The sequence below is a fragment of the Apostichopus japonicus genome, chromosome 3, assembly GCF_037975245.1.
Source record: "Apostichopus japonicus isolate 1M-3 chromosome 3, ASM3797524v1, whole genome shotgun sequence".
In the NCBI taxonomy this organism is placed as follows: domain Eukaryota; kingdom Metazoa; phylum Echinodermata; class Holothuroidea; order Aspidochirotida; family Stichopodidae; genus Apostichopus; species Apostichopus japonicus.
Genome location: NC_092563.1, coordinates 11660527 through 11682323, shown reverse-complemented (window position 1 = coordinate 11682323; position 21797 = coordinate 11660527). Strand labels below are relative to the sequence as shown.

Here is a 21797-nt window from a genome sequence, read left to right as displayed (position 1 = left end):
GCATCCATCCATACATCCATCCATCCATCTGTACCTTGAAGTTGACCAGAATGAACACTGTGGACGCACAGGAAAAGCAAAATGATGACGCCATAACCCAGTATGATTTAGACTTGAAAAGGTGCATTACGGAAGCAGAAACTGTAGCTGAAGGTAACAAGGGATCTTTTTGAGAGTCACCCTCTTCTCCCTGTTCGCGTTCGACGTCGCTGTCCTCGTTCTAAAATGATAATATGAATAAGTAATTGTCAGATAAGCTCATAAGTCAGAAGAAGACTGTTTGCTGGGCATATTCATATTCCTTTAAAGTCTTTAAAGTCAATAGCAAAATGAGAATTCCAATTTCGACAAGTTTTCACTAAAACATATGACATATAGCTATAGAGAAGAACAATTTGTTGGAATTTTCTCGTATTAAACTCGGTGTCGGTTTACTAATAAAACGTAAAGAATAATACCCAAATGACAGCTATGTAATATATTCATCATTTTTATAGTAATTAAAGGGTACTGGATTATATATGCCCTTGTTTGGTTTGAAGTAGTGATGACAAATACACATCTAAATCGGTGACGTGTGTTCCTAGTGGCAATCGATCGTCTACTATTTGTTATGAAGAGCCTCGTTTACTTACAGAGGCATACCTATATGCGTTTAATTACAGAGGCATACCTATATGCGGCTCGGGTGGTTCACTGAACCAACGCCCCTAGTACTCAGGGACCATCAAGTGTTTGTTCCTACCTTTGAAACCAACGGATGACATATACAAACTGTTTTACCTTTCGGTTGTCAAACGAATTAACTGGCCACTGATTGTACTCCGATAGTTTGAATCACGTACGTGAACAGTGCACCCAACCTCCTTCTCTGTAGTTATGCACTTCACGTAAAATTCCGTGAACCGTTCAGAAATTGTGCTTGATTTGATCAAAACCAAGCTAAAGCCAGTGTCAGGAATGCATTTACAACAATGTAAAGTTTCAATTTAAAACCTTTTTCACCTAGGGGTGTACCCTATGGCAGTAACAAATTTGGATCTTTCTATTACCAGAGTGCCCGGCAACTAAATGATTAATGTTTCGTTTCATATACCCCGTAATCCGTCAACTCTTCGATTTATGTTTCTATTACAAGACAAAATCCAAAGTTTTGCGTTAAAGGAAACATTTCGATAATACAGTAGTAATTTTGAGGGATTTGTGGGATTTCAAATTAAAAGGCAAAATTAAAAACATTAATGGTTTAACGAATTTCGAGATTAAATCATCTCCAAATATCAAAATGCAACGTCGACACTTCACCGTCAACAGTCGAAATATCCATTTTAGCAAAAGTGGAAATTTCAGAAATTGACATTATGTAGTTAAACCTTGGTAGTACGCTGAGAATAATAAGTCGAAATTTTGATACAAAAAAAGTCACAATCTTGGGACGAAATAGTCAGAATGTTGGAATAAGTCTACATTTTGGGAAAATTTGTAAATATTAGTTCAATAAAGATAGCAACATTTTACGATGAACGTAGTTGAAATGTCGGTAAAGAAAGTCGAAATTTAGAAGAACGAATATGATTCTAAGCAACTAAAATTATCTTGCGTAAGACACCAAACCCCACAGACCCTAGTAGTTTCCTACCCCACTGATAAAGTTACTGGATAATAGCTACATGTAGCTCAGAACCCCCCACAGATACTGAAGAGGCTGCTCACCAGCCTCTACTGAAATTTGAGCAATTAAATGGTGAATATGACCAAATAACGGGAGAAACTTAATCTCTGTCTGTGAAATATCTGCTAAATAGTAAACCACTTGTCGTAGAGTCGACGGATACTGCCCGCAAAACAATTCTTTCCCGGTTGTAATACATATTTCGTGTGTGTGTAGTTTTAATTTATGACTTTGTGTAAAGTGCAGTTTAGATGAAGTGAGGGTGAAAGGCCTAAGCTCTCACTCAAAAACCCCTGAACCCTATAGCTATACGCCAAGAACCCCTGACACCCTATAGCTATACGCAAAGAGCCCGTGACACCCTATAGCTATACGCCAAGAACTCTGACACCCTATAGCTGTACGTCAAGAACCCCTGACATCCTAGAGTTATACGCCAAGAACCACTTACACCCTATAGATATACGCCAAGAACCCCTGACACCCTATAGATAAACGCCATTGTCTACTTATCAATCGCACCCCTGACACCCCATTTCTATACGCCAAGAACCACGGACACCATATAGCTATACGCCAAGAACCCCTGACACCCTATACCAATACGCCAAGAACCACGGAAACCATATAGCTATACGCCAAGAACCCCATGACACCCAATAGCTATACGCCAAGAACCCCTGACACCCTAGAGTTATACACCAAGAACCCCTGACACCCTATAGCTATACGCCAAGAACCCCTGACACCCTATAGCGATACGCCAAGAGCCCCTGACACCCTGTAGTTATACGCCAAGAGCCCCTGACACCCTATAGCTATACGCCAAGAACCCCTGACACCCTATAGCTATACGCCAAGAACCCCTGACACCCTATAGCTATACGCCAAGAACCCCTGACACCATATAGCTATACGCCAAGAACCCCTGACACCCTATAGCTATACGCCAAGAACCCCTGACACCCTATAGCTATACGCCAATAACCCCTGACACCCTATAGCGATACGCCAAGAACCCCTGACACCCTATAGCTATACGCCAATAACCCCTGACACCCTGTAGTTATACGCAAAGAGCCCCTGACACCCTATAGCTATACGCCAAGAACCCCTGACACCCTGTAGGTATACGCAAAGAGCCCCTAACACCCTATAGCTATACGCCAAGAACCCCTGACACCCTATAGCTATACGCCAAAAAACCTGACACCCTATACCAATACGCCAAGAACCCCTGACACCCTGTAGTTATACGCCAAGAGCCCCTGACACCCTATAGATAAATGCCAAGAACCCCTGACACCCTATAGCTATACGCCAAGAATCCCTGACACCCTATAGCTATACCCAAGAACCCCTGACACTCTATAGGTATACGCCAAAAAACCCTGACACCCTATAGCTATACGCCAAAAAAACCCTGACACCCTATAGCTATACGCCAAGAACCCCTGACACCCTATAGCTATACGCCAAGAACCCCATGGCACCATAGAGTTATACGCCAAGAACCCTGACACCCCATATCAATACGCCAAGAACCCCTGACACCCTATAGCTATACGCCAAGAACCCCTGACACCCTATAGCTATAGGCCAAAAAAACCTGACACCCTATAGCTATACGCCAAGAACCCCTGACACCCTATAGCTATACGCCAAGAACCCCTGACACCATATAGCTATACGCCAAGAACCCCTGACACCCAATAGATATACGCCACTGTCTACTTATCAATCGCACCCCTGACACCATATAGCTATACGCCAAGAACCCCCGACACCCTATAGCTATACGCCAAGAACCCCTGACACCCGAGAGTTATACACCAAGAACCCCTGACACCCTATAGCCATAGGCGTACGAGGCGGGGGGCAGGGGCAGACTGCCCCCAAATTTCCAGAGGACAAGAAATTCGGGCAAAAGTCCTGAAAAATTCGGGCAGCCTAAGGGGAGAAAAAATATATGTATATAAATATGCAGTAGCTTGCCCGAATCTTTTTCAAATTTTTGCCCGACAATTCCGTGGAGAGCGTTTTGTGTTATTTGTTTTGTGACATTAATATTAATATAGGCCTAATGTTTTTCTTTATTTAGCATCATTATGCCCGAATATTTCAGTGTAACACCACCGTAAGCGCAGCTCATCTGGGCTACCACGCTTTTTGCACTATCGCCCAAAATTAACTGTATACCTGGACATCTCCGATATGAGTGTATATAAGAAACTTTTTTTTTTCATGGATGGTGGGGGGGGGGGGAGTGCCTACAAGCCTAGAAGTACAGGTTTATCATATTCTTTGTTATTTTTTTTATACTTTTTTGTGAGACAAATTGCAGTCTCACCCGACACAGCGACATTATCCCGCCTACGTGTCGTTGAACAATGTATGTTTTTTCTGGAAGTATAGCTGAGTACTGTGTTAAAATAATAAATACGGTAACTAAATAGGAGCTTAACAAATGTACTGTCCTATTTTTCCCCTTCAAAGTGATTTTACCATTTTTCTACTTCTAATTTATCAAATTTTTGGGGAAGTGTAAATTTCTAAAACGTGAGATTATAAAATAAAGAATGTTTAGATGCAACTTGCAAGGCCTCAGAAGTGCCATTTCCGGCAATCTGAGAGGCATATCTTGCCAAAAAATTTCTTGTACGCTACGCGCCAACTGATGGTGGCGCTCCGCTTAGATAGTGTCACGGGAACTTTCGGGCAAAAAGGTTTCTGCCCCCCCAAACTGAAATGGTCCCGTACGCTTATGCCTATAGCTATACGCCAAGAACCCCCCGCCTTACGGGTATACGCTTATGTCTACTTATCAATCGCTTCTTTATTTATCAATCAAACTTCATCATGAAAATGAACGTGGAAATAAAGCCACTCGGCAATCCATTTCGATTCCTACATGAGTTTGCCACTCTAGCACAAAATCGCTCGTTACCAATTGCACTCGTTCTGCTTAGCGTGTTGTAAGTTTGAAGGGACCAGACCCTAGATATCATTAATATTAACTGCCACCCCCAGTAACCAGCCTACATGCCGGCAAAATGTGCAGTCTAGTAATTCTGGAATTACTTCACTAAGATTCGTTCAGTTGTAATAATTGAGAGGAAGGGTTAAGAGGGCGCTGACATCGGCCTGATTATGGTTATTTCGTTATAGTTATTATGGTTATTTCGTTGCCTTATAGTTTAAAAAGTAAACCGCTTCAGTCAGATGTATTAATAGCCATACAGAAATGCAAACAAAATATAAACGTTTTGATTTTGAGAGCAAAATGTGCGGAGCGTTATTTCCACTTATGTTATGTTGAGTTACAAACTTTGGTATTAAAAGTAAGACGGTATTATTTTTCAGCAATTCATATCAATTTGTGATGGACACTTTGTGTGGCCAATATATTGTTAATTTAAGGCCAGAAAGCTCGGCAATAATATAAATGGATTACATGAACATGTTTAATTGACTTGTAACAACATTATTTCATTTATAAATTTACGAGGATGATGAAAGTGATTATAAGTTTGTTTCGAGGTGTGGAGTGATATCACCAACTGTACTTCTTTCTTCTCAAACAGACAGCAGTGTCCAACTATCTGGAGGCAAGCAAAGATGACTGCCTTCTTCGTGAAATATGTGGGCACTCTCTGTAGTAAAGATTCTTGATCGAAATACCTATGTAAAATGAGAGCTGGATGTTAGTTTTACACATAATGGCCCTTCGAAATAAACTAACATCAGTCTTATATAGCAATGCATCATTCTTGTACTCTTGTAAATTTAGTCTGTACTCTCTTAAAATGAGAGACTGAAATTTCAGTCTAATCGACTGAAATTTCAGTCTAATGATGGATGGGATAAGGGATCAGACTACTTAGACTGAATTCCAGTCTGAAATGTAAAGACTGAAGGTCAGTCTTAATTAGACTAAATACTCTTCAGTCTAATAGACTGAAAATCAAACCACTTTAGACTGAACAGTCAGCAGTTTAGACTGATTTATTGCAGCACCAGTCTTAATAAGATTGAATACTTTCAGTCTATAAGACTGATATCAGACTGAACAGTCGGTCCTTTAGACTGAATTATTACACATCACAGCTATACTGTCAATTTTATAAATTGCAAATTCTGGATTGAACAAGCTTTTCTATAGATCCTCCGTGTTGGCTAAGTGCTGGAATTCTTCAATAAAGATGCAGTTAAGGTCATCAAGACAACATTCAATGATCTGTTAATGCAGGGGAATTTACTGAAAGGTGCTACTTCATGGAGTGACTTCACCTTCACATCCAATCATGTTAGGCTATAAAGACCAGAAAATCATTGTGACAGTCACACACAAAGTACATTAAAAATGGTATTCCATCAAGAAATATAATTGTCAATATCCACCGAACAGTAATTTTATTCCCACTAACCCACTTATATATTCTTATATAATTTTTAATATATTAAAAAAAAACAGAAATCAAAACTACAATATTCTGAGGAATGTTCAACAAAACATGTTATCTTTGCAACAAACGTTCAAATTATAAAGATACTTTACATAACAGTGACATATTTTCAGTTCAATATTAATCTGTCAAATTTCTGCTTGAATTGGGCCTGGATCTAAAATGTTCTTTAATATTTTTGGAAAGGATTAGGTGAGCTGAGAACAGATCAGTGGTGTCGCCAATGGGTGGCCTGGGGAACCCCTCCCCCGAGAAGGAATTCACAAATAGACATATCACCAACCAAGATTCAAATGTCTGGCAACACCACTGTAACAGAAAGCACTTTAAATTCTTTGTATGTCACCACCAGGTGGTAATACCCTGGAATTCATTGACAACACAGCTGTAAATTGAGTGGTTATATACCCAGCTGATCCCATCTCCCGATCTCACTGAACTTTAAATTTTCCACTGTAAAGGATATAGTAACTATACGATCCTGCCTTTACAAAAGGGATATGATGGAAACACGACGATAGTACAATGGATCTGGTACATTGCCTTTTTTCCAGTTGTGAATCATTAATGTATAGTAGCAACAATTTTCTTAGAATGATTTCAAAATGGGGAAAACATATGACAAATTTTCAGCAGGTTATTTATAAAATATTAGGAATGGTCAAACTATATATCAGTGCGGTGAACATTTAATACTTTGTGTTTCAATGATATAGATTGGCGATTGCTGAAAGTCATTATCCAGCACACACAAAACAAAATGTTACAAGCAAGCGGTTGACAGAATGGCACAAACTTCATAATGGCTAGTAGATAAACATGAACTATTATATACTGCATTCACGATTTCATGATATGGCATTCATATAAAGCAAATTTGTATGCAAAAACAGTACATGTGACTATTATACCACCCTCAATTATTTCTTAACTTTCTGATAGTAATCATATATAGTGATTTTGATTGGGATTTCAATCAAATTTTAAAGTTTTATAAATTATCTCACGTGAATCCTTTAATGTCGGCCTCTAGCTGAAAAAGAAATGTCACTCGAGAGTCGACTAAAAAATTGAAAACAGTTTTGACTCATTACATCACTAAAATTTAAAAAAAAATGGGGGGGGGGAATAATGAGGAAAGGATATTCTCAAATGAAATTTTCTACAGTTACTGACTTTATAATAATCAGGTTACTTGCTTTTCATGGAACAAATTATGGAATATTGTGCACAAAAAATAATATTAGCTTAATTAATTGCTTAATTAAATAAACCTTCAACATAGTGAGTGCAGTGAAATGTAGGAACATTAAAGTAAACATTAAAATAACATGCTCGAAAAATCATACAACAAAGTTTTTTTGGCAACTAGGTGTTTGTTTAATTACATTCATAATTAGATCAGTATCATTAAAAAACATTTTTAAAAACCAAAAATCAATTAAATATTTATTTCTGGAGCCCTCCCTATTCATATAAAACTGTTTGTAAACTCCGGGTAATCAATTTAACGTTTTAGGGTATGTGTTAGTTACTCCTTAAAGGCATTGAAGATTTGTCCCAAACAGCATGCAGCCATCTGAAAAAGTTAACTTTCTGTTGCTTGCAAGTGATGTTTGTTCGTGTCGCTAAAAAAGACAGACAGTAATGAAACGTGATACCTTGATATCTTTAGCTGGACCTGAGATGTTCATCGCTGTATCGTTTATACACTGTAATGTGGGTATTGACCGTAGCTGTATGTACTGACTGTACACTAGTGTCTAATTACCGACGGTAGCAAGCTGTGTTTGTATTTTCTGGGATCGATGGCAGTGTCTAACACTTCTGTTACACCTCATTCGAAACTAGGTCAGATTACCGGCATTAGACGTTCTTTTTGCGCGAGTCTTCACACCCTTTTAAAGCTACTCCATGCTGACACACGTGGTTCCGGACTACAGAGCAATAAGAAAGTAACATTCACTCCTTGAAGTAACTCCATGCTGGCTGCCCTTATAGATGTGGCATGGATACGGACGAGAGACTTCACTTCTGTTGGTTGCAAAATTCCATACACCATGGAAGCATGGAACTCACAAAACTAGTGTTGTAGAGGGGGAGCATAGTCTATGTTAAATGTATGTTCTACGCCTCTGTCCCAGCTGGAATGGCCAGTTTATCTGCCACAATGAAGAATTGTTTGGGGTTCAATTCTGGTCCGAGAGATAGGATGAAAGGCTGTCAATATTGTCCTTGTCTGCCCTGTGCTGCACTCTCAATATCTGTGCCCTCCTGTTTGGTGAAGATAAAAATAAATGTGATAAAGGACAAGCAATATGGTATAAATCAAAACATTCTTAAAAAAAGATATGTTGAGAGGTAGAGAGACTAGACTAGAATAATATTTAGGAGAGAATGGAGAAACAAGAACATGACTGGCATTGTACAAAGGAGATATATCAATTCACGATAGGCAGCAATATGTCATCCATGGCGGGTGAGATGTGTTATGTGAAGGTGGATTCAAATTCAACCTAACATTTATGGGTTATCATGTTGATTTTGACAGGTACATGGTTACCAAGCAAGGTTTGTTGTTAGTTGTTTTCAGAAATTTCTCTTTTTAAGGATAAATTGTTCATGACATCTCCTGATTCCATTACATCAGCATAGAAAACCAGTGAACAAGGAATATGATTTACATTTTAGCCTACTGATTTCACTAATATGTCTATCTGCTTGTAAAAGAAACTGATTTCATAACATTAGTGAATGGTAATATTACTGTAAAATCTTATAATAAAGACTGATGGCCCACTATATGTTTAATAAAATAACAAAAGCATACCAATTCTTTTCCAGTTTCCACATGATTTAAATACAATGGTAATGGTTTAACAGAATCGTGTTAGCTTCATGCTGTAATGGCTGTAGAAGTCACTACATTTTTTCAAATAATTAAGGGTGCTTACAATCTATGCATAATAGTACTGTGTTTTGCAACTTCTTGAGCATTATTATGTTCAAGTATTTGTTATGAGGTTAACCTAGCCTAGATTCATTTGGGACGATCGAGTACATATTGCAGTCCTGACAAGCGTGCTTATTCGCCCGACGATTGGGTTCATATGCAGGACAGGCGGGCTAATTTGCCCAACGATCTGGTACCGTGATAGCTTCATGCTGTAATGGCTGTAGCAGTCACTACATTTTTCAAATAATTAAGGGTGCTTACAATCTATGCATAATAGTACTGTGTTTTGCAATTTCTTGAGCATTATTATGTCCAAGTATTTGTTATGAGGTTAACCTAGCCTAGATTCATTTTGGGACGATCGAGTACATACTGCAGGACAAGCGTGCTTTTTCGCCCGACGATCGGGTACATATGCAGGACAGGCGGGCTGATTTGCCCGACGATCGGGTACATACGCAGGACAGGCGGGCTGATTTGCCCGACGATTGGGTACATATTCAGGACCGGCGTGCTTATTCGCCCGACGATCGTGTTAATAGGCCCCACCAATTATAACAACAGCCTAGGCCCTATTTGCTATAGTACAGCCTAGCTAGGCCTACCTCGCGCACAGGCCTAGAATAACTAACGTTACGAACTGCCAAGCTTTTATTCTGTATTAATTGGAAAACAACAAAAAACATACATACATACCCTCGAACACTGTTATCACTTCTTCGTGGAAACCTTTATTTGTAAGAAAAGTTCTTAAAGACTCAGCCATTGCTAATTTATAACCTTTACTCTAGCTAAGACATACGGTCGTCTGTCTCGTTCATGCCTAGCTGTGTGTACGGCGTGCGTACGTACAGTACAGCGAGTACCTGGCTAAGCGAAGAATATAGTAGTATATATGTACACAAGTTTTAGGGTAGCATACGCCCATTAAAAGCCCCATTGACTTACACACTAAATCACAAAAGTAATGTGGTCTCTAAGTCTAGATAGAAGTTTTCACTAGCTTAACGCTACCCATCACCGGATAGCTGACAAGTTGGCCTTTCATGGCACCATCAATTTTCCGTACCATGACCATGAAAATTTTTTGCTATCCGAGCCGGAAGTTTTCGTCACTTGTAAACAAACCTCTTCACTCAGTGGTAAACAAATTTCCTACGCTGCTCCTGGGAAGCCTAAAGGGGTCTAAGATTGCCTCAATTGACCCAATTTTTTCACCACATGTACTTCCATTCATGCTCTTCAACATGAAAGCCACAAAAAACTAGATTATGATTGATAACAGGTCACAAAAGATGTTCTCCTGCTGCTTTTTGGCACTTTTCCTGAGATAGGAGAACAATCGAGCGGATTGATATAGACTCTAATAGGAGTATGCCACCTTAGCGCTCGTTGTCACACTTATTTTTGTGCGGCGTATTTGCAAGTTTTCGGATGACGTAGGCGCATTTCTGTTCTCTGATTGGATACATTTTTCAGTGGAATACAGAGACTGAAAATGGTAAGATGACATGCCACATGTGATTAGCTGATTGGTTAATAAAGTCAGTCCAAAACAGCGACTGAACGGTGTAACTGATAATACAGTCTAAGTAGAGTGTTTCTCAGTCTAAACTCAGTGTATAACACTGAAAAAAATTTCAGTCTCAAAGAAGACTGAATTCTTCAGTCTAACATTTTAAGAGAGTACTCACCTTTTGACCTCCACAACACAAGATATACATCGGGAAGTAAGTATGTTGCATGTTCAGGTGTGAGATCCCTTGTAGTTTTGACTGTTATTGAACTGCAATGATCATTAACGCTCACCAAACTCTTCAAACATACGGGACTAAATATGTGACACCGCCATGGTGAGTATGAAATGTATTCGTTCTTGAGATTGCTTTTAGAAGATATTCTGTTACATTTCAATTAGTAGCCTCCAATAGTATTTGTAAATTAATAGGGTTCTGGAACTCAAGATATTGTATCCCCATTTAAAGGCCTTTTTTTTTCTTTTCTTTTTTTGTTTGTTACAAAAGTATGACTTCAACATATGACTGAACTTGATGAGAAATCTTCTTGAATCTTTATGACTCCTCTACTTCTCCGTACGAAAATGTGAAGCCAGTGCACGCGCGAGGCTGTACACTAACTTTGTTGACAATATGATTCCTCGCAGCGCGTTCGTACACACTTAAATGTGAAGCCAACTTGCTTGTATATTCGTTCTATAGGTTGATCGTATTTCTAAGATGGTTATTGAAACTAAAACATCTTAGTAGTACGAAGTAAGAAACCATAACAATAGGATGAATCAAGAACTCAAGCACGATTTAGATGTTAATTTGTATTCAAAACGCCAAGTAACTAGGGTTTTTAACGAGATATAAGAATGTAGGAAAGCTGGACCAAAAAAATAATAATCCTAAGACGGCCAAAAACTTACAGTACGACTTCACTATCAGTAAGAGGTCAAGTTTCTAGGACCGACAGCGATGTAACGTATCTCTGGGTATTATATCAGTAGCACTAACGCATACACGAATGTCCGCACGCATGCATACGAAAACATGGCTGCGAATGTGACGTCCTTGATTGAAGCATGAGCAAAGTGTTGCTATGTCGAAACGATTAAATATCAAAATAATGTAGTTAATTAGCTATAATAGGGGTATAAAGGGGGGGTTTGAACGTCTTTATATGGGTATACACTTACAAATCAGAACTGCCTGAAGACGTCATATTTGGCATAAGATTCGTAGGGTTAATCAGTAAATGTTGTAAAGGTGACAGTATTAACGGTGAAGAGCCAAGACCTAATGTGGCGAGACCTGTTATCATACCCTCGTGACCTGGAAACCACTAATACAAAAGAAAGAATATTTACAATTGACAGACAAAGCACAAAAGAGACGTAGTTGTCGAAAGAACCAAATCAAAATAATTATTCAGTTATAAAGATGCGTAGCTGTCTCAATCAACTGTATAATACATAAGCCTAACATATTCCAACTACATAATTTAACCAGGAAACAAGATTATTGTGGTCAGTGGCGACACCAGAAATTCCAAAGTAGGGTGAAGGGCGAGTGGAGGCAAGCCAATAGATTCGGGGGGGGGCACACAATTTGGAAGTGCAAAAATGCACCTTTATTAGGTGCACATCATGGGAAAATTCAGAGGTCTAGAGAACATGTTCAATCCTCCCCTCATTCCACGCTACATCCGTGAAACAAATGTTAATTTACGATTTTTTTAAATATTTACATGAAATTCAAAATTTTGAGAAAACGTAAATGTCATATAACCAGGTTTGTACATTGACTACTTTACAAAAGTAATGTTGAACGATTTCGAGCCCAATATTACCTAAATAAAGGAACTTTCGACGTACGGTATAACTCCTCTGTTTTGTTTTACTTCAGTCGAGTGGGGGGGGGATCCAACGTGGGGCATATTGAATGGGAGATTTCCCCATGATTATCCACGAACCTCTTCTCCACTTGGACCACAACTGTCTTTATCATTAATGCGTTCATATTATATTGTATTTATATTTGAGTCCTACAACCGAATGCTGTTCAATACATTTTGAGTATTTTGCAGACATGTGACTAACTGCATTTAAGATACGCTTCTTATTAAGAATGTTTTCTCCCCCACTTCCTCTCCGCCCCCCCCACCCCTATTGCTTTTGTGTTATCCTTACATTATACATTCAGATGCCATCATTGTGCCATTTCTTCTTTTTCTTTTCACATGCGCAGCAAGTTGATTATCACAACAGTATGTGAGTATTCGTTTCATTTCTAGCTACACACTGTATAGGGGTTCTACTTAGATTATGGCTCCGATCTTCGCTTAAATAAGGATGGCGTTCTTGCTTTATTCACACGATCCCAATCAGTGAACTGATATATCTATCAGGCCATTTTGGAAAATGGGCACTTCTTTTGTATCTCCATATAGTAACACAATCCAACGAGGATAAAATGCAATCGCACAAAGTTTCAGGGATTTCTTTCCTTCTTCTTCTTTTTTGTAGTATTATTTGTTTAAGCTTGTATTCCCACACATGGTCATGATATAATGATCAGTGAATGTGTACATTAAGGAAACTTCCTCCGTGTATTCCGTTACAGCAAAACGTCGAAAATGTGAAAAACATGTCTGGCTGACGAAAACACGTTTCCCACATATTCCTTATACTTGTTTTAATATTTAATTCTGTAGTGAATTCCGTTGGTTTTGATTTCTTCTTTGATTATTGAGAACCCGAAGCTTATTTTCCCGATGGTCGGTTCAAGAGTGTCATCTTTATTAACCGACGATAATGTAAATATTAAACACTTGTACCGACCAATCGTGGGTTAAATCAGAAAAAGCGCCTACCTTTAAATGCCCGACGATCAGGTAAATATTAAGCTCCACTACCGACCAATCGTGGGTTAAATCAGCAAGAGCGCCTACCTTTAAATGCCCGACGATCCGATAAATATTAAGCAGTAGTGCGGACCGAATGTGGGTTTAATCAGCAAGAGCGCCAACCTTTAAATGCCCGACGATCAGGTAAATATTTAGCTCCAATACCGACCAATCGATGGTTAAATCAGCAAGAGCGCCAACCTTTAACTGCCCGACGATCAGGTAAATATTAAACAGTAGTAGCGCCCGATCGTTGTGGGTTAAATAAGCAAGAGCAGTAACCTCTAAATGCCCGACGACCAGGTGAATATTAAACAGTAGTACCGACTGAATGTGGGTTAAATCAACAAGAGCGCCAACCTTTTAATGCCCGACGATCATGTAAATATTAAGCAGTAGTACCGACCAATCGTGGGTTAAATCAGCAAGAGCGCCAACCTTTAACTGCCCGACGATCAGGTAAATATTAAACAGTAGTAGCGCCCGATCGTTGTGGGTTAAATAAGCAAGAGCAGTAACCTCTAAATGCCCGACGACCAGGTGAATATTAAACAGTAGTACCGACTGAATGTGGGTTAAATCAACAAGAGCGCCAACCTTTTAATGCCCGACGATCATGTAAATATTAAGCAGTAGTACCGACCAATCGTGGGTTAAATCAGCAAGAGCGCCAACCTTTAACTGCCCGACGATCATGTAAATATTAAGCAGTAGTGCGGACCGAATGTGAGTTCAATCAGCAAGAGCGCCAACCTTTAACTGCCCGACGATCCGATAAATATTAAGCACTAGTACCGACCGATAGTGGGCTAAATCAGCAAAAGCGCCAACCTTTCAATGCCCGACGATCAGGTAAATATTAAAGAGTAGTACCGACCAATCGAGGGTTAAATCAGCAAGAGCGCCAACATTTAAATGCCCAACGATCAGCAAACCGTCACAGCAAACCGTCTAGTTATTATTAAAGGACGGATGGGCAATCACTAAGGCCTATATGGTAAGAAAATGACAGAAAAGTAGGCTGTGTTCAAAAGGTTGGCAAGGATCGGAATATAGAATGGTATTCCTCTCTGATATTTACTTTTATGTTAGTTAAACACCTCACCTTGGCAGCGTTCACTCCAATGTTAGCAAAGGTCATTCCAAGGCCGATAGCTGTACCAATAGCGTACGTAAATATCACCAGATAAAAATGCACGTTGATAGCATAAGCGGTCAGAAAATAGCCGCATCTGTAATTTGAACACAAAGACGTGATTAGTCTTACTAATCATGAATGTGATTGATAACAACTTTTCAATGAATCTACAACTTGGAGCAGAGTAATCCGTTCGTATTATTTTAAGCTGTTGGACAAAATATGGGGAAATGTCTAATATGTAATGTAGCGGTTGCATCACTTGTTGCATTAATGTTTGCCATAATCAAGTTGGAAGTGTGGAACACGAGATGTTCTTTCCCACATCATCATATTATCAGATATCTGTTTTTGGCCTTCTGTTTCACCCCTGGATACACCAACAGAACAGCTTATCGAACCATTTGCCGAAGTTCTTAAATCTTTTATTGACGAAAAAATCGGCCATACAGTTCAAGCCTACTGTTCATATCAACCCATATTCATTTTATTTCATTTGTTTTATAATATTTTTTTTATTTATTCCACCAGTTTAAATATAAATTTATAAATACGATAAGAAGTACATAAAGATAACATATCATTACAGTGATTAGTTAGAAGTCAAAATTGAAAATATTAAAGTATACTAAAGATATCTATATTGAATATTGAATATTAAAATACTTCAGATGGTTATAACAAGGGTTCTAAAACTCTATTTTGGGTAAAAAAAATGTGCAGCTCTGTAAATGAAGGAATTTCTAAAGAGTGTGATTCTAAAACTTGGAGTGAGTTGATGATTTTTTAAATTGTGTTTTGTATTATTTCACAGAGAGGTCAGTTCCCACAGTGTATAGAGGAGGATCTTTGCAGGCAGGTATATTTTTGACAAGTCTAACGGGCTGCAAAATCTCGTGTATAACGCTACTTACTTTCCGCTGTATTCCCAAACAAGTTTTTGTTTAAATTATATTTTATAGTTATGGATATGAGTACAGAAAGTAGCAAGAAATTGTGATTACGATAAATCGCAACATCCCTGTTCAGGAGGGTCGGTTTGTTAGCATGGATTTTGCATGTCAATATGTTATATTAAACTATCAAGATAGTTTAATATCATAAAAAGATGTTAACGGTCATGACTTTATGAATGTAAAGATGTATAAACCTTCAATGGACCGGTTCAAATGGATAATCCAGGTGAGGTTCAACCCATAAAGTATAGTTGTACAGTACCTCATAGGACTTTGTAGAGAAAATATAATTGTTTTTTATTTTCTTTATGGTGTTTATCTCTATGGCGCCCGTCAATAGTACAATTAATGACAACATCATGGCAATTGAGCTGAAATGTTTTATCCACAGAGGAAAATGATATTTTTACAAAATAGTGCAGGTGGATAAAATTCTCAGTAACAGATAAGATTAGACAGCTGTAAGCAACCATTGCGACAAGGAACTTACTTGCATTATACAGTGCTTCAATACACGTGTTTCTCATACAGTAGGTGGGAGATAATTCTAATCTGAAATATATATGTATATATTTGTGAGCGTATAGTAGTCACATCAGATTGATAATTTACAAAATCTGCAATGGCTGTTTTCGCCCTTCATGAAAATCGCTGGTAATTATTAGAACAGATTTTCGATTGTTTAAACATCATTTATTTTTTGACGTTTGGCATTGTTTTTGTTTAGATTATGACCGTGATGTACGGTAGCTTTAGCACACCTCATGTTTCTCACGTGTTTTAAGTAGGATTATTTTAAGATGAAAGTGAGTGTGCAAAATTGTTGTTTTAAGGTTCATGACGTTATGCACATTTATTGCATCGCGTTGAAGCGGTCTCCGATTAACAGTTTCACCAAGAAGAAAAACTGCAATTTTTATGTACCGTTTTGGACGTGTATATCAGCAATACATATTTTAGCTTACTATTTTGGTTAAATCTTCATAGTAATGTCCCTTCTACATTTCCGTACGCTGTTACCTCTGTTGCCGAGCAAAAGTCCTTACTGTTAGCGAGTGCTGTCAACACTTGTAAGCTATAGAAGCTATATACTGTATATCACTATTGTACCTGTTGTAGTCGCACAGGAAGGGTTTTATTTTGTATATAAACAAGATAGATCAAGTGTCAGTACCAGATTAGAAAACACACGAGATGAATTAGTTTACTTATCTCTCAAAGATTCAACTATACAGTACCATGCGAGTATTTCAATTATACTTCTTATATTGAATTATATTTAGACTGGTGCAAGATTCTCTCAATTTCAGATACACGACAAGTGCTAATTATGCATGGAAGTTTTAAATCAAACCTACCTGGATCTCATTTCGTATGGCCACATTAACGATCCGAACAGAAAATTACAATATCCAAAATACTATACGAATTATACCGACAAGCTGTCGTTCTCGATTCACGTGACACATTCATTTCGTTTCGTTTTTTCATTTCGTTTCGTTTATTCCAGTATAAATTGCATAAAATACAGTTCATAAATAGGAAAATGGTGAGTATAATAAATAAAATAAATAAAATGTTATGTGCATTCATAAAATGTATAAAAGTTAGGAAAACAGTAACCCAATTAGGGAATAAAAATTGTGGAAACTATACAAATTACATCAAATCAAGTCATTTAAAGTGTCATGTTGAATAAAAATAGATGCTCTGTATACAAACGAGTTCTGAAAACTTGCACTCTATATGTTGGTGTCAATGCACGATTCCTGAGATTATAGCTAGTGTGTCGACACATTGATTTCAGTTCTGCATGAAGCGGGTGATTTTCTTCTCTTTGCATATTCCTACTTAGTCTGATAAATTCACGCCTAGCTCCACCATTGACCTGATCAACCATACTCTCATAATCCAACCTGAAAATCTTAGCACAATACTTCAAGAATGCTATGATTCTTTGTTTATCACAGGCAAGTAGAAAATGATACCAAACAGGCACAGCATATATTACATGGGGCAGAATCGATGTTACAAATACTTTATGCCTCACGTCTAATTCGAAGAACGGAACGAGATATGTCAATGTGGATACAATGTAGTAGACTCGTCATAAATCATTGAGCTGAACGAAAACGCCAATAGAGCTCTGTGACTTTCGAAAAACGTGTAATTTAAAATGAATGACATGGTGTAAATTAAGTTGCATTTAACCGAGTGCATCAGTTGTTATTAACAGACATGTTAAAGCTTACGTGAGAGTTGTTGTACCAATGAACACTGCTAACCTAAACCCAGTCATCCTCCCTATGTAAGAATTGATTATCATTGCATTTAACCGAGTCCATAGTTATTATTAACAGACATGTTAAAGTTTACGTGAGGGTTGTTGTACCAATGTACACTGCTAACCAAAACCCAGTCATCCTTCTTATGTAAGAATTGATTATCATTGCATTTAACCGAGTTCATCAGTTATTATTAACAGACGTGTTAAAGCTTACGTGAGAGTTGTTGTACCAATGAACACTGCTAACCTAAACCCAGTCATCCTCTCTATGTAAGAATTGATTATCATAAAGATTGTCTCAGTCACCATCATCACCGCAAAGATATTCTGACCTCGCTGTGAAAAAAAATGGTACAAAAATACTCATATTTTTTAATAAACTGTAGTCTTATTTGGTATTTTAATGGTTGTTATAGTATAGTATGCTTACACGATGACGCGACCTGATACATACTGGCTGTGTTTGTGTAATTGTTGTAAGATATGCATATATTTACCTTACAATATCTGGTTTTGAAACTCCCATTGTTCAATACGATATATACTACAATGTATTGCTCTAGAGGCTCTTTTACCTCCCACTTCATACTACTGTTTAAACTTGCAAAACTTTCCTATATTTTCATTTTTAAGCTGATTTTTTCCCCTTATCTCAAACCCATGTATTCTCATTACATACTGGCGGGTTTTTGGCATATGAGGATATTTTCCATATAATTTTGTTGCATAATTATGAAAGTAACTGTTGAAAACGTATCTAAATCTACCAACTTACCAAATAATTTAAGTTTCGAGGTGATCCATGCTTACGAATATACGACACTAAATACGGGGCTAAATTTCCTGAAATATAAGGAATTGAAATAATCATCATACAAGACAACGTGACTTGTCGGTCACAAAGCTGGAATCAACATGGCAACGCCAAAAACAGTAAGTAATATGTGTAGGAATGAAAGGGCATTCATTGTTCTTGTTTGTTACTTTGAAAACAAGATAATGCAGATCATGTTAATTCTGCTGCAATGCCAAGCAAGATTTACTACCAAACGGGTGGTGTTATGAGAAGTGAGGTAGACCTTTTCTTAAATACAGAATTATCCTACTTCACATAAAACACAATTGAAGATTTCCTCAAAATTATCGGCTGGAACAAGAACGGTTTCACTTTGTTCCTTAGTTGCCCCTTAGTTGCCCCTCAGTTACCCCTTTGTTGCCCCTTTGTTTGTATTGGTTATCTGCTGTTGTGAAGCATGTTCTTTTGTCGGGGAACTCAAAGCATGCCACATTTATCGATGGAACTAATTTCTCCTTCGCTAGAATGACTTTCCATATAAATATCACTTGGAGAAGACCCAGAGATTGCGGAGCACCTCCATCGACAGTGGGGGAATCGCTTCGAATTAAATTAAATTAAGTAAATTAGCTTCCGATATTAGATATCAATCAAAGAAAATGAGGGGTTTTCTGTGGGTTTTGTGACAACAAATTTAGTTAATTGTTAATTTTAATTGATCCCTTGAACAGGTCTGAAAAAAAATCCGTACTAAATTAGTAACTTACTTGTTCTTTTCGTTTCGTTCGACATCTTAACAAAACGGCAAGACAGTATCACAAAGCGGAAAGCGATGTCCAAAGATGGCACTAAATTGATGACTCCTACACTTCTCAATATGCATTGATATCTCTAATATTTTTTCTAGATATCTCTAATTCATTTCCAGATATCAATAATTTAAACATATTTGAGATATCAGAAATTGTCTGGCAGACTGGCACTGTAGCGGGACTTCCATTCAGTGCTTTTATAAATCAAAATCTCATTTCTTTAGATGGACCTGACAATTCTTTTAGATTTTGTAATATTTCAGTTTTCTGAAACTCAAGAGGGTCACAAAGGCACATGAGACGTGTTTAACGTGTGTATTATTCAGATTCTAGCAGCAGTGGCGGGCTTCGGAGCATGTTGTGAATGCGTATAACATGTTATCTACACATAAACTACCTATGGGCCAAGCATATAAATAAATGGTTTTCCTGCGCTCCATGCATTAGCAAATTATCCTGATTTTCGTTCATATCCGTCACATTTCTAGAATTCCAGTTCATGAAGTTCCTTAAGGTATTTGATTTCCGTAATTTCACTTTCATCAAGAAGTTCTTAGAAATATACCTTCACTCATCAATTTTCCTTACAATCAAACTTCAATTTTGGATAGCTGTAATTCGAATTCTTGAATAAATGTTAAAGTAGCATTCCATACGCCCGTATGGAACGCCATTTTAACATTTATTCAACAATTACAGATATCTTTATCTCATGTTAGGTATCTCTAATTCATTTTCAGATCTCTCTAATTCACCAGATATCAATAATTTAAACACATTTGATATATCAGAAACTGATTTCGAAATATCAAGAATTCGAATACGAGATATCCAAAATTGAGTTAGAGATATCAAGAATTGGAACTCGAGATATCAAGAAAAGAATTCGAGGTATCCAAAATTGAATTCGAGATATCAAGAAATCAAATTACAGATATCCAACTTGAATTAGAGATATCTAAAATTGAATTCGAGATATCGGGAATGCAGTTAGAGATATCCAAATCGAATTTAGAGATATCAAGAATTCGATTTCGAGATATCCAAAATTGAATTAGCGATATTCAAAATTGAAATAGAGATATCGGGAGTACTATTTCGAGATATCCAAAGTAGAATTACAGATATTTTAAATTGAAATAGAGATATCGGGAATACAATTCAAATTCTTGATATCTCTAATTCAATTTTGAATATCTCTAATTGTATTCCCGATATCTCGAATTGAACTTTGGCATCTATGGCATCACACTCTTCTCTTGTAAAAAATATGAACTTCAAATGGTTATGAATTTTAAATGGTTAGTAAGCATGCAGGAACTGAACAGTGAAAATGAAACAATTCAACTTACCAAAGCATTGATAACTTCCAGTTGTCATCGTTATCAGAATCCCACCAACGACAGCTGCAATACCCTTTAGTGGTAAGTTGCACATTGCATCTAATACATACACATCTGTTCAACCCAAATCATATTAATGAAGATTTGGCTCACTAAAACTCTCACATTATGAAATTATTTGACAGACTTATAGCAGTTTTATGTTTGTTTCTCTATAAATATTTGCTTGGCTGTTTCAAAATGACTTCTATGAAACCACAGTGCATCAATTATAACTGTAAACAATTCATGTATGAAGTGAAAGAACTTTGACAGTCGCGATTCATACCAGTATATTTTACTAATATCAAATATAAAATTCATTTTATCTAATAGGGTGAATATCACTTGAAGTCAACAGTGTGCGATTTAATATTTTGCCGTGAATAGAAAAAAACGTCCGGGTTTTGTTACATATTGTTGTTTACATAATTTTTATGCTAATTAAAGTGATGATTAGTGACTGTGTAATTAGTGTGTGTACATGTTGAATCATGTAATGATTAAAATTAGTTTAAATGACCCATTCAATTAGTTACAAGTATGAAAAAGGGTAATGCACTTTAAAGAATAGATTGCTTTCACTGGTTTCAGCACGGGAATAATGGTTGTTAACTTATAAGCTTTAATACACATTGTACGTTACTGACTGTCGCGTCGAAATAGAGTCCGACGCGAAAAGCAGCAACGTCGCCTGTCGACCTTTTGGCCAATATCACGAGTAGGATCTACTCCCTGTCTAACGGACCCGTGACACACATATGACCGGCGATGAGGTCAAGAAGGGAAGCTTGGACCAATCTCATATTTCGAGTGTTGGAGTACCACTTTGAGTAGAAGAAGCCTATTGTTTTCAGAGGAGGTCAAAGTACATTTGAGGCCACAAAGGGTCAGATTGTGAGAACATTTTAAACATGATATC

At 37.5% G+C, this 21797-nt stretch overlaps 1 protein-coding gene across 3 annotated transcripts in view; it reads right to left on the bottom strand.

Annotated features, from left to right (window-relative positions):
• LOC139963413 (apicoplast pyruvate carrier 1-like) overlaps positions 1 to 21093 on the bottom strand; it is a 30667-nt gene extending 9574 nt beyond the window's left edge. Inside the window, exons 1-7 of one of the 3 annotated variants that reach the window (XM_071964158.1) lie at positions 20846 to 21093; positions 18661 to 18728; positions 18100 to 18221; positions 14610 to 14736; positions 11796 to 11941; positions 5230 to 5353; positions 35 to 220 (exon numbers count right to left, since the gene is read on the bottom strand). In XM_071964158.1, coding sequence (XP_071820259.1) covers positions 35 to 220; positions 5230 to 5353; positions 11796 to 11941; positions 14610 to 14736; positions 18100 to 18221; positions 18661 to 18728; positions 20846 to 20930 — 858 coding nt within the window. In that variant the 5' untranslated portion in view covers positions 20931 to 21093. Of the gene's footprint in view, positions 1 to 34; positions 221 to 5229; positions 5354 to 11795; positions 11942 to 14609; positions 14737 to 17850; positions 18067 to 18099; positions 18222 to 18660; positions 18729 to 20845 lie in introns of those variants that run through there. The other 2 variants (XM_071964168.1, XM_071964177.1) reach the window with 2 other exon arrangements.
• Positions 21094 to 21797: the final 704 nt, after the last annotated feature.